Source organism: Pagrus major, chromosome 1, assembly GCF_040436345.1.
Source record: "Pagrus major chromosome 1, Pma_NU_1.0".
NCBI lineage: Eukaryota > Metazoa > Chordata > Actinopteri > Spariformes > Sparidae > Pagrus > Pagrus major.
Genome location: NC_133215.1, coordinates 1,767,404 through 1,792,773, shown reverse-complemented (window position 1 = coordinate 1,792,773; position 25,370 = coordinate 1,767,404). Strand labels below are relative to the sequence as shown.

The 25,370-nt window shown below is 49.3% G+C and overlaps 1 protein-coding gene and 1 long non-coding RNA gene across 2 annotated transcripts; one reads left to right on the top strand and one right to left on the bottom strand.

The window, feature by feature from the left end:
• Positions 1–1,596: 1,596 nt before the first annotated feature.
• LOC141014209 (protein jagged-1a-like) lies at positions 1,597–24,121 on the bottom strand. The gene is made up of 26 exons (XM_073487943.1): positions 23,879–24,121; positions 22,355–22,657; positions 16,117–16,174; positions 14,273–14,530; positions 13,713–13,773; positions 13,096–13,226; positions 12,840–12,959; positions 12,490–12,603; positions 12,289–12,402; positions 11,930–12,043; positions 11,168–11,214; positions 10,149–10,322; positions 9,762–9,912; positions 9,409–9,573; positions 9,207–9,320; positions 8,990–9,103; positions 8,733–8,846; positions 8,150–8,266; positions 8,021–8,048; positions 7,563–7,648; positions 3,963–4,076; positions 3,741–3,850; positions 3,348–3,578; positions 2,896–3,027; positions 2,391–2,541; positions 1,597–2,216 (listed from the first exon to the last, which is right to left on the bottom strand). The coding sequence occupies exons 1-26, from the start codon at positions 23,939–23,941 to the stop codon at positions 1,687–1,689; spliced, it is 3,714 nt and encodes a 1,237-aa protein (XP_073344044.1). The 5' UTR covers positions 23,942–24,121; the 3' UTR covers positions 1,597–1,686.
• On the top strand, positions 3,764–10,200 carry LOC141015042 (uncharacterized). The gene is made up of 4 exons (XR_012180537.1): positions 3,764–3,867; positions 4,034–4,094; positions 9,770–9,931; positions 10,114–10,200. It is a non-coding gene; the product is annotated as an uncharacterized lncRNA (long non-coding RNA).
• Positions 24,122–25,370: the final 1,249 nt, after the last annotated feature.

Sequence of the window (25,370 nt, the reverse complement as noted above, 5' to 3'; positions counted from 1 at the left end):
CCTCTACACGCTGATGATGTCTGTCTCTCTGTCCCGTCCTGTCCCGCCTGCCGTGTCTTCTCGTCCCCGGAGTCATAGTCCTGGTCAGAGCCGCTGTAAATCACCTCTGTACCGTGTCCTCTGTCCTCACGCTGACCTCCGTCGCTCTCAGAGGCCGAGTTCAGTCCCAGTCTGCTGTCCAGTCGTCTTCACTGGAGGCTGCTGAGCCCGGTTGACCGCTTTGATTCCCTCCGTGATTTAAGGGCTGCTTAGCTCCACGGCTAACTGAGCCAATTAGCTAACGGTAGCTAGCAGAGAGCAGCAGTTACTCTGGTGATTGTTAACAGACTTGTTTACTAAAGTCTTCTTCTTCTCTGCCTTTGCGGGCACACTGCGGCGTTTCTTTGGGAGTGACTGCCACCTGTTGGTGCGACACCATTTGCAGGATTGTGTCTCCTCAGGACAGCAGCTCTCTGATCATTTGTATCAGATATTCTGTCAACGCAACTTGTAAACTATGATTTTGTTTCCTGTTCTGTACATGTGACATCTACTTCCTGTCTCTGGGAGAGGGATCCTCCTCTGTGGCTCTTCCTGGGGTTTCTTACATCTTTTTTTTTCTCAATACAGAAAGTTTTTCGAGGGTCTGAGGACAGAGGATGTCGCTCACTGTACAGATTGTAAAGACTGAGCCTGGCTGAGCCTGACTGAGCCTGACTTTACATCATCAGGAGGAGACGATGGCTGAGTTTTGACATATCTTGGGTGAACTGCTCCTTTAAATCATCTTTTCATATGTTTTATGAGGAAGAAAATACACACGTGATTTTTACAAGAAAACTCCACAGGCTCCTTTTTTAATTTTGCAGTTTTGATCAGATTGTTACAAAAACAGGATCTGAAGCCTGTTCTCAACTCTCATTTTTACACTGTACAAAATATACAAATCACTACAAAAACAGTTGCGTCCCTTGGAGAATTTTTCAGTAGCAAAAAGGAAAACATCTGCCACCGTGTTGGTTTGTATAAAAGGAAACGTCAGCAGCAAAATGTGTCTCTGACCAGCAAACGTACCAAGAAAACGCAGTCGAACAACAACGTACAAAACATTCAGTTGAGGCACAAAAATGCCCAAATCCAAAAGGCTAAAAATAAACTATTCTTTCAAGAACACTTTTGGCGACGATGAAAAATATCTAATAATATTTCCATCGAGAAGTCGGAGGCTCGAGAAGCTTCGACTTGAAACAATACTCATAAATAAAAAAAAAAGAAATATCTTAAGGCTCTGGACAATTAAGTTAATGAGTCAAATATACACAATGATTAATTAAAAAAAATATTTACAATCTATACAGAAACATTCTACAAGGACGATTCTTCATATCGACTCTCCGCAAAAACACTAAATAAATATTTTTTTAATTCCAAATTCAGATCCTGAAGCCTGTCGGGCTCTCGGGGATGTTCCTGCAGGTCCAAATTCTGGCGTTTTTAACGAAGGTGTCCACAAAATCGGAGAACCAGCCAACCGCAGTGGACCGCTCAGACCAGTGTCAGTCCAAACATAAATTAAAACAGCAAAAATCCATCTTGAAGTTCAGTCCTGACCAGAAAACGAACATAAAATAAAAAAGGACAAATAAGCAGAAATCCCCTCGAGGTCACGAAGGTCTCTGGAGTATCGAGTCCCTGTGAGCCGGCTGGTTATACGATGTACTCCATCCTGTTCACGCTCTGTGACTGCAGCTGCCTGTTGTCCTGCTTGCTGCTCCAGTGCGAAGGTCTTCCCGTCGGTCGGTGGGCCGGTCGCTCCTCCCAGTCGACCAGCGAGTACGCCGGCGGCGCCCGGGGAAACCTCGCCTTCTGCAGCCTCTTGTCCATCTCGTCCTCGTCCGACTGGCTCCCAGCATCTGACTTCCTGATGTTGGCGTTGACGGAGTTCTTGTCCTCACAGAGGTGGTGATGGAGGAGGAGTTGGTGGTGGTGCTGGTTCGGTGGGTTCTTCTCGATGGGGTTCTTGATGTGGTTGAGCTGCTCGCGGGCGGCGCTGACGCTGTTGTGCAGGGCGTTGTTGTCCTCGGCTGCGGGGGCCAGAGAGGACGACGGCGGCTGCGTGCTGACGCCCGTGTGGGCGCTCTGCTTCCTCCGCCTCCTCACGCACCACAGCAACATCGAGGCGATCGCCAACGCCCACACAACGATCACCGTGGAGACCAGCAGGGGCACGAGGTGGTCTGATGACGGAGAGAAAAACAGGTCATGTTAGTCATTATCTACACGTTACTGATGATTACTGATCGAACATCTCATCGTTTAGATTTCCTCAAAGTAACGAGTCATCCTACGATACGGATCAGTTTCAGGCTGCAGCAGAAACAACGGTGCCGATTCCTCCTTTAGAAACTCACCGCTGGCGTCGTGGCTCTGTCGTCTCTGGATGCGAACCTCGGCGATGGCGCTGATGATGCTGCCGTTGGCGCTCCTCTTGCTGACCAGATCCATGATCCTGTCAGTGAGTTCCTTGACGAAGGTCAAACCTCTCCGCTGGTCGTCTGCCGACTGAAACATTTGACAGGAGAAACTCCGTTATGCTCCGTGGTGACATTTCAGTCTAAATAAATGTTCATGCTGGTTTCATCTAAATCACTGATTTCTGGCTCCCAGGACGCTCAGTAATCTTCTGGCTGCGGCGGTTTGTTAACATTTCAAGCTCCACTCAGGACTCGGCCTGTGCTCTTATCTCAACTTCTTGCTCCTTTTCCAGTTTAATCTTTCCAGACTTCTGGTAAAAGTTAATGTGAAGACTGGAAACCAAACCAACTTATATCAGCTGATTACACAGTGTGTTGTTCTAAACTGTCGACTGTCGTTTTTCAGCAGCTGAAAATGTTTTCTGGTGCAGACGTGACTCACGATGGCGACGTGGATCTCGTTGTTGGTGATGAGCGACGGCTCGCAGCTCACGGAGACGGAGGAGTCGGACGACAGATTCCTGACGACGTAGAGGCTCCGGAGCTCACGACAAACCTGCTCCACCGTCACGCCCTGAAACAGCAGCCAGAGGAGCTCGTCAGCAACATGAGGGCAACAGAGTCTGCGCTCGCATCACTGACTGCAAAAAGTGCTGATGCATCATAAAAATACTGCATGTGAGTATAATCAGGGAAATGTACAGGAAGTATTAAAAGTAAAAGTACTCAGTGCAGTAAAATGTCTGCTGTGACTGTTCAATTATATCTGAAAATATTAATACGTCAAGTTGTGAAGTAAAAGTACCCTTCAATTGTACTGAAGTACAGTACTCGAGTACATCTAGTAACTGGCTCTGAACAAATCGTTCCTGTGCAGCAGGAAACCAGACTGACCCTCGTCATGACGTCCTTGTTGAAGGTGAAGGTGACGTTGGCGCAGCCGCTCTCTGGGTGACACCTGGCTGTGGGCGGGGCTCTGTGGGCGGGGCTCCAGCACTCCCCCTGATTGGAGCAGGGCTTCACGAAGCAGCGCTCGTCCAGGACGCCGACGCAGGTCTGACCGGCCGGACACTCGGAGCCTCGGGTCTTACTGAGGAGGCTGCAGGGTTTAGGACCACACCGGAGCTGAGGAGGAGGAGGAGGAGACACAAGGAGGAGGTCAGGATTCATTCTTCAGACAATATTCATCACATTGTCATCAAGTCTGTTAGCTCTCATCCTCTCTCTCTCTCTCATATGAACTCCTGTGCCATCACAAAGGTTCTGGTGTCTGAGTGTGGGTTGTACCTTGGTGCAGCTGATCCGGCCGTTGTGACAGCGGCACTCGTTACAGTCTTCGTCCCATCTGCTTCCATCCAGAGCCACCAGACCTCGGACCACACAGGGCCGCCCCGACGCTGCAGCACAAAACACCGTCAGCACCGACCGTCCGAACACTCGGACCCAACCACACGTTTATTACAATGTTCCCTCGTTCATTCATCACTGCTCTCTGTTAACCGTCTTTACCTTCCTGACACCGCGGGCCGGTTCTTCCTGTCGGACAGACGCAGCGATAACCGTTGATTTCATCCACACAGGTGGAGCCGAAGGAGCAGGGCGACGACTGGCACTCATCGATGTCTGAAAGAGACGAGACAGGTGAGTTCATCTGCTGACGTCTGTCTTTTCCTGTTTTCACCAACAGACGACAGAGAGGGGGGGAGAGAGAGAGGGGGAGGGGGAGGGAGGGGAGGGAAAGAGTGAGGGAGGGGAGAAAGAGGGAAAGAGTGAGGGAGGGGAGGGAAAGAGTGAGGGGAGAGAGGGAAAGAGTGAGGAAGGGGAGAGACAGGGAAAGAGTGAGGGGAGGGAAAGAGCGAGGGAAAGAGTGAGGGAGGGGAGGGAAAGAGTGAGGGGAGAGAGGGAAAGAGTGAGGGAGGGGAGGGAAAGAGTGAGGGGAGAGAGGGAAAGAGTGAGGGAGGGGAGGGAAAGAGTGAGGGGAGAGAGGGAAAGAGTGAGGGAGGGGAGAGAGAGGGAAAGAGTGAGGGGAGAGAGGGAAAGAGTGAGGGAGGGGAGGGAAAGAGCGAGGGAGAGGAGGGAAAGAGCGAGGGAAAGAGTGAGGGAGGGGAGGGAAAGAGCGAGGGAAAGAGTGAGGGAGGGGAGGGAAAGAGTGAGGGAGGGGAGGGAAAGAGCGAGGGAAAGAGTGAGGGGAGAGAGGGAAAGAGCGAGGGAAAGAGTGAGGGGAGAGAGAGGGGAGGGAGGGGGAGAGAGTGAGGGAGGGAAAAGGTGAGGGGAGAGAGGGAAAGAGTGAGGGAGGGAGGGATGGGGAGAGGGAAAGAGTGAGGGAGGGGAGGGAAAGAGTGAGGGAGGGGAGGGAAAGAGTGAGGGGAGAGAGAGGGAAAGAGTGAGAGGGGAGGGAGGGGGAGAGAGTGAGGGAGGGAAAAAGTGAGGGGAGAGAGGGAAAGAGTGAGGGAGGGGAGGGAAAGAGTGAGGGGAGAGAGAGGGAAAGAGCGAGGGAAAGAGTGAGGGGAGAGAGAGGGGAGGGAGGGGGAGAGAGTGAGGGAGGGATGGGGAGAGGGAAAGAGTGAGGGAGGGATGGGGAGAGGGAAAGAGTGAGGGAGGGAGGGGAGAGAGAGGGAAAGAGTGAGGGAGGGGAGAGAGAGGGAAAGAGTGAGGGAGGGGAGAGAGAGGGAAAGAGTGAGGGAGGGGAGAGAGAGGGAAGGGAGAGAGGGGGAAAGAGCGAGGGAGGGGAGAGAGGGGGAAAGAGCGAGGGAGGGGAGAGAGGGGGAAAGAGCGAGGGGAGATAGGGGGAAAGAGCGAGGGGAGATAGGGGGAAAGAGCGAGGGAAAGAGTGAGGGAGGGGAGGGAAAGAGTGAGGGAGGGGAGAGACAGGGAAAGAGTGAGGGAGGGGAGGGAAAGAGTGAGGGGAGAGAGGGAAAGAGCGAGGGGAGAGAGAGGGAAAGAGCGAGGAAAGAGTGAGGGAGAGAGAGGGGAGGGAGGGATGGGGAGAGGGAAAGAGTGAGGGAGGGGAGGGAAAGAGTGAGGGAGGGGAGAGAGAGGGAAAGAGTGAGGGGAGAGAGAGGGAAAGAGTGAGGGAGGGGAGGGAAAGAGTGAGGGGAGAGAGGGAAAGAGTGAGGGGAGAGAGAGGGGAGGGAGGGATGGGGAGAGGGAAAGAGTGAGGAAGGGGAGGGAAAGAGTGAGGGAGGGGAGAGAGAGGGAAAGAGTGAGGGAGGGGAGGGAAAGAGTGAGGGGAGAGAGGGAAAGAGTGAGGGAGGGGAGAGAGAGGGAAAGAGTGAGGGGAGAGAGGGAAAGAGTGAGGGAGGGGAGGGAAAGAGCGAGGGAGAGGAGGGAAAGAGCGAGGGAAAGAGTGAGGGAGGGGAGGGAAAGAGCGAGGGAAAGAGTGAGGGAGGGGAGGGAAAGAGCGAGGGAAAGAGTGAGGGGAGAGAGGGAAAGAGCGAGGGAAAGAGTGAGGGGAGAGAGAGGGGAGGGAGGGGGAGAGAGTGAGGGAGGGAAAAGGTGAGGGGAGAGAGGGAAAGAGTGAGGGAGGGGAGGGAAAGAGTGAGGGAGGGGAGGGAAAGAGTGAGGGGAGAGAGAGGGAAAGAGTGAGGGGAGAGAGAGGGGAGGGAGGGGGGAGAGAGTGAGGGAGGGAAAAAGTGAGGGGAGAGAGGGAAAGAGTGAGGGAGGGGAGGGAAAGAGTGAGGGGAGAGAGAGGGAAAGAGCGAGGGAAAGAGTGAGGGGAGAGAGAGGGGAGGGAGGGGGAGAGAGTGAGGGAGGGATGGGGAGAGGGAAAGAGTGAGGGAGGGATGGGGAGAGGGAAAGAGTGAGGGAGGGAGGGGAGAGAGAGGGAAAGAGTGAGGGAGGGGAGAGAGAGGGAAAGAGTGAGGGAGGGGAGAGAGAGGGAAAGAGTGAGGGAGGGGAGAGAGAGGGAAGGGAGAGAGGGGGAAAGAGCGAGGGAGGGGAGAGAGGGGGAAAGAGCGAGGGAGGGGAGAGAGGGGGAAAGAGCGAGGGAGGGGAGAGAGGGGGAAAGAGCGAGGGGAGATAGGGGGAAAGAGCGAGGGGAGATAGGGGGAAAGAGCGAGGGAAAGAGTGAGGGAGGGGAGGGAAAGAGTGAGGGAGGGGAGAGACAGGGAAAGAGTGAGGGAGGGGAGGGAAAGAGTGAGGGGAGAGAGGGAAAGAGCGAGGGGAGAGAGAGGGAAAGAGCGAGGGAAAGAGTGAGGGGAGAGAGAGGGGAGGGAGGGATGGGGAGAGGGAAAGAGTGAGGGAGGGGAGGGAAAGAGTGAGGGAGGGGAGAGAGAGGGAAAGAGTGAGGGGAGAGAGAGGGAAAGAGTGAGGGAGGGGAGGGAAAGAGTGAGGGGAGAGAGGGAAAGAGTGAGGGGAGAGAGAGGGGAGGGAGGGATGGGGAGAGGGAAAGAGTGAGGAAGGGGAGGGAAAGAGTGAGGGAGGGGAGAGAGAGAGGAAGGGGAGGGAAAGAGTGAGGGAGGGGAGAGAGAGGGAAAGAGTGAGGAAGGGGAGGGAAAGAGTGAGGGAGGGGAGAGAGAGGGAAAGAGTGAGGGAGGGGAGGGAAAGAGTGAGGGGAGAGAGGGAAAGAGTGAGGGGAGAGAGAGGGGAGGGAGGGGGAGAGAGTGAGGGAGGGAAAAAGTGAGGGGAGAGAGGGAAAGAGTGAGGGAGGGATGGGGAGAGGGAAAGAGTGAGGGAGGGATGGGGAGAGGGAAAGAGTGAGGGAGGGGAGGGAAAGAGTGAGGGAGGGGAGGGAAAGAGTGAGGGAGGGGAGGGAAAGAGTGAGGGGAGATTGGGGGAAAGAGTGAGGGGAGATAGGGGGAAAGAGTGAGGGGAGGGGAGGGAAAGAGTGAGGGGAGGGAGGGAGTGAGAGAGGGAAAGAGTGAGCGGGGAGAGAGTGAGGGAGGGGAGGGAAAGAGTGAGGGGAGAGAGAGGGAAAGAGTGAGGTAGGGGAGACAGGGAAAGAGTGAGGGAGGGAAAGAGTGAGGGGAGAGAGAGGGAAAGGGGGAGAGAGAGGGAAAGGGGGAGGGGAGGGGAGGGGAGGGAAAGAGTGAGGGGAGAGAAAGGGAAAGAGTGAGGGGAGAGAGAGGGGAGAGAGTGAGCGACGGGGAGAGGAGGCGGATCGACACTCACTGATCCTGCAGTCCGGCCCAGCGAACCCTGCAGCACATTCACATCGGTACCAGTTGTCTCCGTCGACACAAGTCCCGCTGTTGTAACTGCAGGACAGAGACGGTGGAGGACGTTCAACAACAGAAGCTTCTCCTGAGAATTCACAATCTTTTCCCACCGAAAAACTAACGCAGCTGTAAATCTGACTCGTCTTAATCACAGACAGAACACATGTTCGTGTTCTGATCCGTGTTTCAAAGATGGGAGCAGTTCGACTTTTTATCTGCTCCGACCACAAATCTGGAGCCAAACGGGTCGTTTGGCTCCAGATTTGATTTGAGGAGAATTTATTGTAGCTTAAAACACAAAAACTCAAAATGTGACGACCGTGTGTTTTATGTTTCACTCCACAGATGACATCACTGTGTGTGTGTGTGTGTGTGTGTGTGTGTGTGTGTGTGTGTGTGTGTGTGTCTCACCAGGGATGAGGACTGCAGTCGTTGGCATCTGCAAAAGAAAGACAGTGTCAGACTTCAGTGTGTTTGGTCGTCTTCACATTAAACGTGTTCATGGTGACCAGATGAGGTGCAGGCGGTGCAGTGACTCACTGTGGCTGCAGGTGGCGCCCTCCCAGCCGTCCTTACAGACGCAGCTGAAAGAGTCTCCGTCCACCACGCACGTTCCTCCGTTCTCACAGGGACTCGGCAGACAGCTGCTGTTCTTCGCTGGAGACCAAAACAAACAAACAAAACACGACCGTCAGCTGCCAATCAACACGAAGACACTTACAAAAGGAACAGTTCACCCAAATATTCAGTCATCATCTCCTCCCTCTCTGCTGATGGGAGGTCAGGTGAAGTTCACAAAACATTTCTGGAGCGTCAGACACTTTTATCTCAGCAGCTCCAGTGAAGACTTCATCTTAATAAAGGGTGTAAACATCATCTGCTCAGATCAGGTTGATCTCTGTGATCACAGCAGACGAGCTGCACGGAGACACCTGATGTTTAAATCATCTCCAGCTGCTTCAGCTGTTCAGCAGAACGCTGCAACTCTGTTTTACTGTGAAGCTCCAGAAATGTTCTGTGGACGACGACACTTCACATCATCTCATGGAGATGATGACTGGATTTACATTTTCGGTTGAACTGTTCCTTTAAAACACAAAAACAAACATGTCGCCACACTGACCGATGTTACAGGTGGCGCCCTCCCAGCCGGCGGCACACAGACACTTGAAGGCGTCTCCTTGGTCGCGGCAGGTTCCCCCGTTGTTGCAGGTCGCCTCGTCGCACTGACTCTCTCCTGGAGATAAAACAGACAACAGGACGTCAGCAGCCTGCACGTAGCTGCCGCACTCAGCGAGTGTGGATGAGAAGAAAACTGCAAAGAGCCAGTGAACATTTGAGACTTAAACCAGACCAGAAGAGTCAAAGTCAAAGACGTACTTGAGTGACAGGTCTTCCCCTTCCAGCCGTTGTTACACTCGCAGTAGAAGTCGTTGACCAGATCTTGACAGACGCCGCGGTTCTGACAGGGGGCGGAGCTGCAGTCGTCGACGTCTGAACGACAAAAAACAAAAACGTGAAAACACGTCCAACATGGCCGCCGTACACGCTCTCTACCGTTACAGCCGAGAGGACGAGGAGGACGAGGAGGACTCACTGTGGTGGCAGGCGGGTCCGTCCCAGCCGTCCGCACAGATGCACTCGTACTGACTGACTTTATCAATGCAGGTTCCTCCGTTCAGACAGGGGGCGCTCTCACAGTCATTTATGTCTGACAGACAGGAAAGAGATGATTTAATGTGCACAGTCAGTTTTTAATGAGCCTCAACACTAAAGACAAGACAAACATGTGCACTCACTCTCGTGGCAGTACGTCCCCGCGAATCCCTCCTCGCACTCGCAGCTGAACTGTCCGCCGGCGTGACTCCGACAGCGCCCGTGAGGGCCGCACACGTTGGACGAGATCAAACGCAACCCGCCCGGCGTGCTGTTGGACGCCACGGCCACCGTGCAGCTGTCAATCACTGGAGAGGAAGAGGAGGGAGAGGAAGTCAGACTTGAACCCGACCGGGAAGAGAAAAGTCTCAACCAACCGAAACCACCACCATATAAAGTGTATAAAGTGTGTGTGTGTGTGTGTGTGTGTGTGTGTGTGTGTGTGTGTGTGTGTGTGTGTGTGTGTGTGTGTGTGTGTGTGTGTGTGTGTGTGGACCTTTGCAGGGCGTGGAGCGGCAGTGGTCCTTCAGGCGCGAGCAGTTCTTGCCCTCGTAGTCTTCGGGACACTTGCAGACGTAGTCGGACGCCACGTTGAAACACTGACCGCCGTTCTGACACGGAGCGTGGAGGCAGTAATCGATATCCAGCTGTGGACGGACAGAACCGGTCAGCTTCCACAGACGACACTCAGGCGGTTGGATAGATATAGATTTCAAATGTCGATGAAAATACTGATGACTTTCTGATACGTACAGCTCCTACAGACTACTTATAATCCACATTGAGCCTTTGTTGGCTTGCAGGTTAGCAGAGCTCCACAAATACAGAACATTATTTTGTGCTTTCAGGCTCAGGTGGCTCATCGGGCCGGCGAACCGCTCACCTGGCAGTGACTTCCAGAGAAACCAGGCGGACACAGGCAGTGGAAGCCGTCGACCTCGTCGTGGCAGCGGCCGCCGTTGAGGCACGGCGCGCTGGAGCACTCGTCCACGTCTTTCTCACAGTGCTCGCCGCCGAAGCCCGGAGCGCACTCACATTTATAACCGTTCACCAGGTCCTGAATGAGAGAGAGAGAGAGAGATGAAGACAAAGATGGTTTCACTCGTTCATTAAAGATCTGTTTCTTATTCCTCATGTGACGTCGTCCCCTCATCGTCCTTTACTGCTTTCATTTGTAATCCATTTATCATCCTTTATTCTTTTTACTGCTCTGAATCTTTTGATCAACTCTGAATTCCTCTCATGTGACGTCGTCTTCTCATCATCATTTATCCTCATAAAACTGGAGTTTATTTGTCTTTAATGTATTTTCAGGTCGTTTTAAATGCAGCAGGAAACAATAAAGAGCCTGAAGCTGACGTTAGCTTCTGTTTGTAGCGCTTAGCTAGCGCTGAGCCTTCTGCCAAACGTTTAAGGAGGTCAGGACTCTACTTCTTAAACTCTTTGGAGAGTTAAATGAGTCTTAAAGTTTTATTAGCAGCACTCAGATGCTGACATTAAAGTCTGGACTTTGGATTCTGTTTCACCGCCTGAAAATAAAAGTGGACTGTTCTCAGTTCTGGCCAAAGCTTTTCTGATGACACTAAACACACTGAATCAAAGTGAGCCGGTTAGGCTGGACGCTGACGGTTAATGCTGCCATGTAACTTCATCTGTCTGGCGTCAGTAAACAATAAAACCACTGTGAGAAGAAGAATGGCAGGAAAACAAAACATACAGCAATCAGCATGTGAAACGAGCCAAGACCGACTGTTTATATGAGAGAAACCTGATCTGCTGTTGTCATGGACACACACACACACACACACACACACACACACACACACACACACACACACACACACACACACACACACACACACACACACACACACACACACACACACACAGTGTCACGCTCACCTTGCAGGACGCTCCGTGCTGACACTGACCTCGACAGTCGTTGATATCTGCAGAAACAAGTCACACGTTTTCTCACGACGTCGTAAAAACATCTACAGAACATAAAAACACTGAGTTTCTTCAGAGGAAAGCTGCTGGAGGTAAGACATTATTGTTATTATACATTATTATACAGACATGTTGTATTTCATTCTGTTCTAATGTCATTTACAGGCCGTGGACACACAGGACATGATAAATGTGAACGGCTGAATCTTCAGATTTAATAAAGTCGAGTCGACCGCTGTGGTTTTTTAATCTTCCGCTCTGGTTGGACGTGAACGTTGGAGAAGTTTTATCAAGTTTGTCGAAGAAAAAAACCCCAAACATGTACAAACAGAGAAAAAGACGTTCAAAGTGGCGCCGATGACCCGACAGATTAAATTAGCAGCTCGTTCTGGGGCCGACACAGCGATGCAGCATCTGAGATTCATCCTTCACAACAAAAAGACAGAAGTCTATACAAACATAAGTGAAGGGAGCTTATTGATCAAACTTACAAATTACAACTAACTGACACTTTGTTTACTTGGAAAGTTACAGTCTGGCATCGAGACAAAATTCAAACGGGATCTCTCGTCACTTTCTCCCCAGATCAGGTCCTGTGGGTTGAACTGGACGAGGCAGGACTTTAAATTAGATTAATCAATGACATTGTGTCATCTTGACCACATCGACGCCTCCGTTAGACAGATTATTGTGTCGCTGCAGCGTCTCACTCACTGCTGTCGCAGTTCTGGCCCGTCCAACCTGGAAGGCACTCGCAGAAGTATCCTCCAATCAGATTTCGGCAGGAGTTGGCGTTGACGCAGGGGCCGTCGTTGCACTCGTTGGCATCTGAAACGACACGATAAACAGATGATGAAGCGCTCATCAGGGCTCAGTATGACCTCAGCAGCAGGAGGAGACCTGCTGTCTGACAGCGCCGGAGGAAGAGGTCAAACTTTATTTTGAACATAAAACTGATGAACAATGGAAGAGATGACTCATAACTCCAATAAACACTCCACAAGTTTCCTAAACAGCCTCTCAGACCTCAACCACAACCTCAGAACTTCTCAACAAGAGCCGAGCAGACTGACCGATGAGGCAGGTCTTCCCGGTCCACTGAGGAGGACAGGTACACCTGAAACCGTTGACCAGGTCCTGACAGGTTCCTCCGTGACTGCAGGGGTTCACCACACACTCGTCCACATCTGAGACAGACAGAAACACAAAGTCCAGCAGGTGACGAGGCGTCGCTGAGGGTTCAGAGAGGATCTGGTAAAAGGTGAAGGTCTTACTGATGGAGCAGGAGGGTCCGGTCCAGCCGGGGGGACAGCGACACTCGAAACCCTGACTGGTCTCCACACAGCTGCCTGCGTTCAGACAGGGGCTGGACAGACAGGCGTGGTCCGCTGAGACGGACAGGGACACGTTTAACATCAGCTCAGAAGATTCATTCACTCTTTCAAGAGACGGGAACCTTCTGGTTCATCACACACCTGCTGCTTGTGTTCAGGTGCAGTCAGACATTTACTGCCTGACAGTACCACCAGGGGAAAAAGCCCAACATCACTAAGATGATGAAGACTTATCTCCCTCTGGACTCTTTAACTGTATTGACTCTGAAGCACAGACCCGCCGCTCTCACCTCTCTGACAGTTGACCCCAGAGAAGCCGTCGGGACAGGAGCAGTGATACTTGTCCGGTCCCGTGTTGCTGCAGGTTCCTCTGTTCAAACACGGCTGCAGCGTCGCACACGTGTTCAGATCTGCAGGAACAAACACGTACGATGAAAACGTTCGTGTGCTCATCTGTGTGTGTGTGTGTGTGTGTGTGTGTGTGTGTGTGTGTGTGTGTGTGTGTGTGTGTGTGTCCAGTGTGTGTGTGTGTGTGTGTGTGCGTACCCTTGTCACACAGCTGTCCTCCGTAGTTGGTGTCACAGAGACACTGCCAGGGCTCCACACAGCTGCCGTGAACACAGCCGGGGTGAGGGATGCACTGGTCACAGTACTCCCCCTGCCAGCCATACAGACACCTGAGAGGTGATCACACACATGAGTATCACATCTCTGATTTAATTATTATGAGAATACAGAAGAAATCATAAAAATACACTTAATGCAGCTTTTACAGGATTTATATCAATGAACTACATCAGACTTCTGAACACATCATCTACAGGAACATGGACGAATGTGAACCTGGTTTACAAGATGAGTTCATTAAGTTTCAGGTTCAATTGTTTGAATTTGATTTCAGGCTGTGATTTCTACATATTACTGAGTGTGATTCATATTTATTTTACAGGTTCATTTAATCTCAGAGTCTTTTACCTGCATGAATCAAAGCAGAAGATTAAAATTAAAAATATCATGAACAGGATGGGTAACAAATACTGTGAGCAGTGTGCTGGTTTGTTAACGTCACTGTGGACACAGAGTGTGTGTGTGTGTGTGCGTGTGTGCGTGTGTGTGTGTGTGTGTGTGTGTGTGTGTGTGTGTGTGTGTGTGTCGGTTCTCACTTGCACTCTCCAGGCACTTTACAGGACCCGTGCTCGGTGCTGCAGCCTTGTCTGCAGATCGCTGCAAGAGACGTTAAAGGAGAAACGGTCAGCACACGACGATGTTTCCAGAACAACTACATGAATATTCTGTCAGCGGACGTCTCTGTCGTCATGGACGATGAGATTCACACAAGCATTTGAACACACCGTCAGGGGGAGGTTTTAAAAACAGTAACAGTCAGCGAGCTGGGAGGTGAATAAGTAAGTAAGTGAGCTGCAAGCAAGTAACTTAGTAAGTTGGTAATCAAGCAAGTATGTAGGTAAGTAAGCAAGTAAATAAATGAATAAATAAGCTGCAAGTCAGTCAGTAAGTAAGACTGTTGTCACGGAGGACTGACTTTCACAGGAGCATTTGAACACAACATCAGGGAGAGTTCTTGAAGTCAGTCCCAGTAAACAGGACTAAACTTTGAACCTTAAACTTTATAAAGACGTTGGATTTAAAGTCTGAGTCAGCAGAACACGTCTTTATGTAAAAACAAACAGAGCCCCACGTCAATCGAACCCTCAGAACTCACCAGTGTTGCAGTCCGGACCGGACCAGCCCTCCAGGCACGTCTTGTTGCCATTGTGGTCGCACTCGTAGTGGCCGAAGAAGTCGTCTCTCGGGCGGCAGAACTTGTTGCAGCCGAAGCCGTAGTAGTGCTCGTCGCAGCCGAGGCGGACCTGGAAGTGGAACTGAGCCACGGGGCCGTTGTGCTTCAGGCTCTGCCACTGGCGGCTGGGGTTGATCATCCCCGAGTGGACGGCTTTCTCGATCAGCGCCCCGCCGACGCCTGCAAACACAACGGATCAGAGAGGGAAGACGGAGGGGAAGTGATGAACGTTTGTGTTACAGAGACATGTTGCTGTACAGCAGGTGGAATACATGAGCTGTATGAACAGTCTTTAACCGTCTCTGGTGTCAACGCAGACAGAAACAGGTCCGTCAGGGAGGACGGCAGGTGGTCGTAGCTGCAGGAATATTCCAGAGAGTTTGAAAATGCTGAGCTGCTCTGCGGTATTTCACCGGCGGGGTGGAAAGTGTGGTCGGGCTGAGGTGACGGCGTCTGTTTAACCGACAAGCAGCTGGACTGAAAGAGCAGAAAAGAAACTGCAGAAACCATCGGCCTGGAAGCAAACTGTGACACTTCACAGCACGGTGGAGAATAAAAAAAAAAGAAAAAGGTGCTAAAAACGGCACAGAGGTAGCAGATCTGAAAAATAGTTACCCTGGATCCGCTCCGGCCAGGATATTTAAGCAAATATTCAAAACTGGCACTTTAACGATGAATACCGCCTGAGCTGTGGAGCCGACACCTGCCCGAGAGCCAGAGGAGCTGAAGAGGACCCGTTCTGTGCCGCTGAACGTCCGAGGCCCGTTTACAGCCATGTCTGTTACCAACACACTGATGTCAGCCTTTATTACAGCTGGAAAATAATCAGGTAAGCAGGTAAGTAAAGAGTGTGTAAAATGATAACTCGTCCATGGTAGTTCATGCAGCTAATGGTCTTGAATGGTCACGTCATATGTTTATTTCCCAGGTGTGCTGGTACTGTGCTCAGATGTTCATCTGGACGGATCCTTTCTGTTTTTAGACCCAGTTTTCCAAAGGACCGTACACGAGGACTCGGCCTGAGTGCTTCCTGCTGTTGTACAATCATGTTTATCATAATGAAATCAAATAAATCACGGAGGAGGCCGGCTGCTACCTGAGCTGAGCCACGGTAACGGACTGACGCGGGTGTTGGTTGCAGGCCTCGTGCCGGGGAGCACTTAGCTTGTTGATGCTAAACTGAGAGGTCAATATTTGTTCTGTCCTCGTCTGGCTGGACAGCAGCTTCAGCTTCCACCTCTCGGCTCCGTTTGTGTCTGAACGAAGCCTCCAAATCTCACACAGCTTCAGCATCGTCACTAAACCTTCTGCTTCCACGTTCGGACTAAAACTCTGATGAACTGGACTCCCCGCGTCGCCCCCGCCTCATCCTCCATCCCCCATCCACGCCGCCTGCACTGAAGCCCACCTGGGCCGAGGTCAGCCGACTTCACACCGGGTCTATAATGGTTCCCCGTGGGACGCCAAATACAGCACCGAGCCAACACTCTCGCTGCGGCCGCCTCGCTGACCGCTGGATGACAAGCGGCTTCACTCCTCCTCACATTTTCTGAATGGGACGTAAACACCTCCAGAAACTGCTGCTAGAGGGGGTTTGTTTCATCAACCCGAAACCAGAGAGGGAACAGGACGTTTAATTACAGACTCATTAATCAGGAACATTTCTGTGTCTGTGTCCTGTGCTGCACAGAGCTCAGAGGTCATGTTTGTTTCAGGAGGAGGAGCAGCGTCAGGACAGGATGAGTGATGAAGATGATGATACTCACTGCCAGAGGAAGAGTCGTTGTTGAAGTCCAAAGCTTCCACGATCAACGTGTACGACCTCTGCACACACAGAGAAAACTCATCAATGGAAAGAGTCATAATCATTTAATATTTTATCAAGAGAAATGACCAAACAGTTTCTAAAATATGATGATTTTTCTTGCTTTTGTAATAAACTAGATATTTCTGATGCTCAACCCTGAGAGCAGCATTGTTGCGGCCCAGATCCGGACCACGTACCGCGTGGTGTGATGGCACTTGTGTGGTCCACTCCGGTTAGCCAGATCTGAGCCAACCAAATAAACCAGAACTGGCTGAAGGCTGGGACGGACGCAGCCCAGCAGAATAGACTGAACTGTGGCCCAGATCTGCTTTATTCGGGTTTATTCCCGCGTGTGGCTCCGATCTGGACCGCAGACGTGCCATCACGCCGTACGTGGGCCGGATGAGGGCTTCTGGTACAATTTCACAATCTGGGATTGGATATTAGTTTAAACAACGTGATGTCATGAAGCAACAAAATAAGCAAAACACATTTTTTTAAAAAGCTGTCTGGGAACCAACATGACCGACACCGAATGAGTTTAATAACATTTATAGATAAACATGAACATCAAATAAACATGAAACACTTCTCAGACTTTATGTCAGAAGACAACAAACATTTTAGGTTAAACAATAAAAACTTTGGACAAAAACAAAATAAAACAACATGTAACTACAGCAACAATCAGCACGTGTGTACAGAACAACGTGTTTTTCTACTGTTTCTGTGTTTTAGTGTTAAACCCAAAACATTTGTGTCTTCAAATAAACCTTCTGGTTTCATTCCTCTACAGATTCATCAGGACTGATGATGATTATACTCGTCACCGTCGAAACAAACTGTAATTTATCAGAAAATCTCGTCTGTTATTCACAACGTTAAAGCAGTTTTCATCTCCAAGCAGCAGTTTAAAGGAGCATTAACAACCAACCACAGTAGAGAGAGAGTGTGTGTGTGTGTGTGTGTGTGTGTGTGTGTGTGTGTGTGTGTGTGTGTCCCATTATTTCGGCGCCACTTTGAAACTCTTTGTCTCTTAAGGCCACTGTCGCTCTCACCGCTATCGAATGACAGAGGGACCAGAGCCAGTGTGTGTGTGTGTGTGTGTGTGTGTGTGTGTGTGGTTGGAGTGACTCTCCCCCTCCAGCGTTCACACCATCCAAACTCTGAACTCAACACGACTCCAGAAATAACAGCAGAGTCACACAAACTGAGGAGTGTGTGTGTGTGTGTGTGTGTGTGTCTGTGTGTGTGTGTTTTCTCTCTTTGAAACGACTTCTTTCAGTGCCGATAATTTAACAGACTGGACGTTGTTGTAAATGAGGCCACAGTTAATATTAGCTGGTCCTGCACTCAGTGTATCTGTGCAGATGTTGTTAGGAACAAGAAAAGTTCTGTTCTGAGGACAAAACCACTGTTTTCAAATTCACAAGTAAATTCACGTTCTGGCATTTAAGTCCCGAAACAAGTCCCAAGTCAAGACCAACGAGACCCACTTACACTTAAGTCCCGATACAAGAGCCGAGTTAACACCAACAACCAAGTCCAGCAACATCTGGCAAGACAAGACCAAAAACTATCTTTAGATCATCAAGTCCAACAAGTCCTTAAAACCCACAAATCCAGAGTCAAGTCCAGAGTTAGAACCAACAAGAACCAGGTCAAGTCCCATTTGTCCTGCGACAAATCTTATGTCAAGTCCCAACCAGAAGACCAACGTGTCCTGAGTCAAGAGCAGAGGTAAAAACAACAATAACCAAGTTAAGTCCAGCAACATCTGTCAAGACAAGACAACTATTCCTGAGTTAAAACCCACAAATCCCAAGTCCCAAAACACACAAGTCATGCGTCAAGTCCAGAGTTATGATCAACAATAAGTCCTGCAACAAGTCTCAAGTCAGGATCAACAAATCCCATTTAAATTGAAACGTATTACTCTAAAAATGAATCAGTGAAGGTCTCTGCTCACGTCAGTCCTGTGTGAGGAGCACATAGCACCAACACCCGACCACCATCCAAAACAAAAACTGTAGGAAAGCTGCCACAGGGTGGACCAGGTCCGAGTGGAAACACTGTCGTGACTCGATGGTTTCCTGGTTTGTTGTGGCGTCGATGTCCTATCAGACTCGTTGATAGAAAACTTAGATTGCTTTAAATGTTCCCGAACGTCAACCTCGGTGGTCTTACATCATCCTGTGCACATTTATCAAACCCTGCTGATGTTGGCGTAGATCCACAGCAGCTAGATAAACTCTCTTCTACCCACACTCGGCTCTGCAGGAAACCACAGTCGGGCCCCGTGTAGTTTACAGATTAGTGGTTAGCTCGGCCTGTGATGTCAGGTTATCGAGCGCTCAGAGCTGCTGACAGGATTATTGGACCACAATGAGCCACAGCAAACATCACACAGGGGATTCATTCTGTCTGACACGAGTTTCATGTGTTCGCCGATTCTGAAGAGGAAGAAGAAATATACGGTGGATTTATGGACTGATGTCCGAGAGATAAAGACGTCTACAACGACTCAGTAGGTCCTGTGCCTCATCATCACCTCCACCAAGGACAAAAACTACTGAACAGATTTACACCAAACTAAGATGGAGGCTGAGTCTCAGTCCAGTACTTAAGCACAGTTTTGAAGTACTTGTACTTTCCTTCAGTATCTCCATTTTCTGCTACTTTATACTTCCACTCCAGAGGCCAATATTGTGCTTTTTACTCCACTACTTCAGCAGATTTAATGTTTTATTTGATATATCAGGCTTGGTTGAATTAAAGGGTACTGCTGGGTCCGGGCGGAGGTATGCACTCTACTGAGAGGCATGCTGGTTTCTAATGAGGCACAGTTCCTGAAGGCTGCAAATAAAGCTTTTTATTCTCTCCCTGACAAGAATAAGAGGCAGACGTCACTGAGAATCTAAAAAGGCAAAAAAAAAATCAGATTAAATAAAATCTGACGACGCTCAGATCTCTAGAAACCCTCCTGGTTCGTCCTGAGCGGCTCAGCACGGAGCGCGTCACATCTCCAGTGTACCACGGCGCTGTTTACCACAACGCCACATGACTGTCACTAATGCAGAACCGAGCTAACGTTAGCAGCTGTGACTGAAAAACCCCTCTGAGCGACTCTTGCAACATCCTTGCGTCACCTCTCTGGCTAAAAAAACGCGATCTGGGCGTCGCGCTGATGATCCCGACCCCGGAGGAAAACAAACATGTCGCCCACCGAACACGGTGGGTGGCATCTCGAAAAGGTTTGAGCAGCTAATTAGATTTTGAGAGCAGGACTGAGACGCTGGCAGATGGTCACCTGCCAACAGGCTCCAGCCACTTCTCGCCAAAACATCGACCGGCGTTGGTCTGCAGGCCGCTGGTGATTTCCCATCACTCCCACTGCCTTTGATTGTTTGATTGAAGAGGTGGAACTGCTTTCTCTGGCTGCAGGCTCACTGTGGGAAAATAGTTTGTGAGCGTGCAGAGCCAGGCGACATGTGAAGGCAGGTCCAGGAGGAGGAGGAGGAGGAGGAGGAGGGAAGCTGCAGACTCACTCACACTGCAGCTTCTGTTTACCATCTGTTTGGGTGGTTGATGCGACGCCTCGTCCACGCTCACTGACAGCACGATGAGATCGAGATGCAGTTCAGGCATCGCTGCTTCTCAAAGTGAGAATCAAGAAGAGATTCACAACAAAAACAGGAACACATTTTACTGAAAGTTACTGTCGTTATCAGAGAATCTGGTCGTGTTTTTTACTGATTGAACATCCAAGTTCACGTCCTCCGAGCACGAGGTCACCTCGTCAAGAAGGAAACTCAAAAATACTCTGTTTAATAGAAAATAAAGCCTTGCGACGTCTCACCAGACTTTAAGTTCTGCATCCAACTGGCATAAATAAATGATACATCTGAAAAGGAAACGTCAGCAGCAGAGAGAGAAAGAAAGAGTGGAAGAAAGGACAGAAAGGAAAGGAAATGAGGAGGGAATCAAGGAGTGAGTGGAGGCAGTGGGACTCAGGTCTTCAGATACGTCCATGTTTGGTCGACTAGCGGAGCCACATCTGGACTCTTCTGGCACAGGAAGGGAAAAACATCCCAGCAGGCCCTTCTGCTCCCCCTCTTCCCATAATTCACTGGGGCAGCTACCGGCTTTACTTTCTCTCCATCCTTCCTTCACTCCTCTCTCGTCTTTGTAACAGGAAGCTGGAAGAGTCGAGAGATGAAAATCAAACTGACTGGACTGAAGAGGACGAGTCTGTGGCCGCTGTCGTCCTCACAACCGAGGCTACAGACTTGAAACACTAGGAGCTGAGGAATACAGATGTTGAACGGTTGAGGGAACGTAGCGCCGAAGGACAGGGCCGCCCATTGTTCCCATGGTAACCTGCTAATGTAAAGCAAAGGACAGAAAAAAGGATGAAAATGTCATAAATTCAGAGGATGAGACACTGAAACAAAGGTTGACAAACAGAGACAGAAAGTCCTGGATCCAGAAACACAGACGAGTCTCGGCGTGAAACGCAACTTTACAGATGCTGAGCCGCCATCGCAGCTCCAATAAACACGACTGGCGCGCTCACAGAGAGAGTCTGGCTCGGTCCTGCCAGTTCAGACTGAGGAGACAAAAAAAGGGGAACAACAATAACAGAAACCTCATCCTGCCGCCGACCACGACGGCTTCATTTAACATGCCAGTTACCAGGGTCGACAGCAGGAATGTCCCGCGGCCGCCCCAGCAGAGCCGCCAACAACGGGCCTTTATCCCCCACGCCGCCACGCTGGAAGGTCAGAGGAGAAAACTACGGCAACAACGCAGGACGGAAAGTCTTTCTGTGCAGTTTGTCCTCATTTGTAGTTGGAGGCAGGAAACCGCAGCAGCCACTGATGAGCACATGAAACCTCAGCCGGTGTCAGCAGAGCGCCACGGATCGACCCCGAGGCCGATCCGCCGCTCGCTCCCACCGGGAAAATAAACAGGAAGCAGAGAGAAAACGTCTGCGAGGAGCTCGTAATGATCAGATTCATGACTCAGTCAAAACTATTAAAGACTGACTGATAATTATTACTTTATGGACTCATAATTACAACTTACATAAAACATTAGATCAAACAGTGTCATTAAGAAATTCCATTTTTATGGGTTTGCTCATGGAGCTCGACTCAAAAGAAATGTTTCATAAAGTTATTGAACACCACAAATTAATCTCATCAAACCACTGAACAAAGGAAAAGAAGAGTTACAGGTCAAAGTCTGAGGAGAAGTCACTGAGCAGCTTTCAGCGCACAGACCGTCTTCATCTTTAAACCGTGTGCAGCAGAAACAGTCGTCCTCACAGGTGATCACCACCGAGAGGAAGCTGCAGGTGTCACCGTTCTCCAAGTAGATTTACCACAATCTACACGATTCACTCACCGGACGCCTTCGAGATCAACCGCAATCTACAATCCTCAGATCACCTGCCTCCTCCTGGAGCTGATGACCAACAACACGTCATCCAAGTTCAAGCTGTTTCCTCCAGCTCCTGGATCTCCTCCGACTCAGTGTCCATGTGATGGAAACAGGCTGGGAGGAGGAGGAAGCTACACGTGAGACCACACAAACCACACGTGATTAAAGAGTCCCTCGCTGACCAGCACGAATCACCAGTCAGATATCATGTCGGTCACTAGCATGACGTTTATCACCATCAGGGTCTCACAGCCATTAAAAACAAAACCTTCCTCAGCTGCACAGATTGTAGAAGCAAACTGCTGGTCCTGACTTCTGCTCAGACCTCATGGAAAACTCATATTTCTGAGGCTTGAAGTGAAACACGAGTCGACTCGTTATTCTCTGTTGGACCGTCCGAGCGGCTCCATCCTGTGTGGACAACATTCAGACCCACACAGCTTCAAATTCAAATGACAAACAATAAAAGAAAGAAATCTGCACATTCCTCCAAAAGATGAAGCTGAATTAAAAGCTTTGAGGCGTCAGAGTGACGCAGACCTGATAACAAGATGGTTCCCTGATTCCTCCTGGATCCACGAGACAAACTGTTTTGTTTTTCTGAACTACAAACGGCTTCTGTGAACATCACAACTTGTTTTAACTTCCCGGTGTCGATTCAGCTCCGATTCAAAGAGCTCAACATCTGGTTGAAGAAGCTCAACCAACCAAACCTCAGACACAACAAACACAACGCAGCCTTGTGAACTCACCGGCCACGCGAAGCTGAACGGCAACTCGATCCTGGCGTTGTCGCTCTTGGCGTTGTGGACAGAAAAGGTATTCCCGCCGAGCACCGGTGTGGAGGCGGCGCCGAAGCTGCAGGGCCCAGCGGAGGACACCTTCAGCTGGTACTCCTTCAGACACACCCGGAAGTAGGTGTCGCATTCGTCCGCCGTGCATCGTCGATCCGTCGCGTCCCGGGATCCGTCACAGCAGGCGCCGCTCTGCAGCTGCCCGTTAACGTTCTGCATCGACAAAATCTGAAGCTCAAAGTGTCCTGAAGCTGAAGAGACCTGCAGAGAGGAGAGGACAGGTGAGCTCACAGCAGGTGGAGTCCCCGGCAACAAGCTACAGGACAGATTATATTAAAGACTGAAGGAAAGCTGCATCATGTTTCGTTGTGAAGAAATGTTTTGTCGACTACAAAACTGAAGATTGAATTTAGCTTTCTGGGTGAACTGTCCCTTTAAATACTGCAATCTGCACGATTCACCTGCAGAACAGATTGTAGACGCTGTCGAGACGGATCACGATCCAACGTCCTCAGACCGGTTTCTTTTTTCTTTTAGATTAATTTGATTAAAAAAAACAATAATAATAATTTAAAAATGACTGAATTAATTAACAAAATGTGAAAGTAAATAATTACAGAAACAATCAAAACAAACAGAAATGATGTCACATTTTACGAAATACATTTTAAACACTATTTTGGTGCATTTAATGGCATATTAATGTATTTATTATTGATTTCGGCAGTGTTGGTCCTCCATACAGATATGAGCCTCGTATCATTTTACACCCAGATTCTGCCTGAATTATTTTGCATCTCCACCAGAATATAAATCACGTTTGAGCAAAGTTTGTACAAAACAATATAAGTCTGTTAAAAAAAAAAGAAGATATAACTGAAACTATGAATAAACCAGCTGGTTAAAAGGAGGATCTGCAGCTGTTTGACACATCTGTGCAGCTCAGAGCTCAACTCGGTCACCAGGATGTTTTAAACCAAAGCTTCACTCTGAAATAAAGTCAGTTTAACTCCAGTGGAGCTGCAGGAGGAGACAGTCCACCACGTCCTGGACACTTCACCCTGTGTTCCCTGCACTGTCTCATACAGTCCACATGATCCAGAACTGAGCAGAACCAGATGGAGTTTACACGGAACCAATACAATGACTTTTTTTAATGCACACAACTGTAAATATTCACCGACGCTGCTTTAAATGTCCTGATCAAACCTCAGTGCAAAGTTAAACTGAACCCTGACGTCACATTGTGCCTGTTGTCCTTCACCTGTCAGCGTCACTGATTGCAGCTCAGCTCACCTGTGATGAAGCCTCATTAATAATTCAGATTCATCACAGCCTCAAAACTTTCCCAAACATGATGTCATCCATCTGGTTCATCACCAGGACAGAGAGTGAAGATGTCAGCAGCGAAAAAAAAAAAATCAACCCGTCGTGAGAGAGAGAAACTTAAATAGCAGAAAAGTCAGCGGGACCCTGGTGTACCTGCAGGCGGGCGCAGAGCAGCAGCAGCAGGCTGAGGGCAGCGGGGAGGAGGACGGAGCTCATGCCGGCGGCGGCTGCTGCCTGGCGGCTGTCGGGGCTCAGTGACGGTCGGTGCGCTCCTCCGCTCCGGGTTTCAGAGCTGTGTCACATGCACGTCCTCACAGAACCGCACACACAGACCCGTCCCGCTCCGAACCGAACCTTTTGTCTGCTATTGTCCTGGTGTTGTTCAGCAGCTGTCGGGTCGGACACCGTGTGACTGCAGCCGCAGCGGAGCGCACTCTGCTCGGCCCCGGGGCAGGCTGGGTAATATCAACCAGCGGGAGGGCGGGGCCTGCCGGGGACACGCCCACTGCCGCATGATAATGAGCCGCGGTTTGTTGACAGTCAGATCACACGGAGGTGGAGAAGTGGCCTCGCACGTGGAGGCGAACAGCCCCAAACTGACCCCAGAGCAGCTTCAGAGGACGATTACTGTCTCTGTGGACCGAACAGCTACAGAGGAATCTGGTATAAATACCAGATTACTTAGATTTAACTAAATTTAGTTACTTTTTCATAAAAATAATCTTTTATATAGTTACTTTTTCATAAAGTAATCTGTTATTTAGTTACTTTTTCGTAAAGTAATCTGTTATTTAGTTACTTTTTCATAAAAATAATCTGTTATTTAGTTACTTTTTCATAAAGTAATCTGTTATTTAGTTACTTTTTCGTAAAGTAATCTGTTATTTAGTTACTTTCATAAAAATAATCTGTTATTTAGTTACTTTTTCGTAAAGTAATCTGTTATTTAGTTACTTTTTCATACAAATAATCTGTTATTTAGTTACTTTTTCATAAAGTAATCTGTTATTTAGTTACTTTTTCGTAAAGTAATCTGTTATTTAGTTACTTTTTCATAAAAATAATCTGTTATTTAGTTACTTTTTCATAAAGTAATCCGTTATTTAGTTACTTTTTCATAAAAATAATCTGTTATTTAGTTACTTTTTCTTAAAATAATCTGTTATTTAGTTACTTTTTCTTAAAGTAATCTGTTATTTAGTTACTTTTTCTTAAAGTAATCTGTTATTTAGTTACTTTTTCATAAAAATAATCTGTTACTGGAAATAAAAATCGCTGTATTTTTCTTTTGTGGCCAAAGAAATCAAATAAACTCCCTGAAGCATCGTCTCTGTCTGTCTGTGTCTCTGTCTCCGTCCTGCTGAAGGTAAACCTGCAGTTGTGTCAGTGTGCATGTAGCGAGCTAACTCAGTGTAGCGAGACGGCAGAGAGGACAGTGTTAACTGTGTGGAAACATAATAATATCATAAATATATACACAGCGACCGTGGTTCCTGTTGTCAGGCTGCAGTTAGCTACACACCGTCCTGACGATATAACACAACGACTCACAAAGAGGTTTTACTTCACTTTCTCAGAAGATAACGCTGAAACGCAGAAAAGTTACAGGATTACTGCCGATAAAAACAGTTAGCGGTTGCTAACG

Bases quoted from the DNA above. Each gene is read 5' to 3' on its own strand.
- LOC141014209 (XM_073487943.1), bottom strand. From the start codon at position 23,941: ATGAGCTCCGTCCTCCTCCCCGCTGCCCTCAGCCTGCTGCTGCTGCTC. The intron at 13,227-13,712 runs GTGAGAACCGAC...ATCACCTCTCAG, and splicing joins AAAGTGCCTGGAGAGTGCAA to GTGTCTGTATGGCTGGCAGG. The intron at 8,049-8,149 runs GTGAGTCACTGC...TTTCTTTTGCAG, and splicing joins GGGCGCCACCTGCAGCCACA to ATGCCAACGACTGCAGTCCT.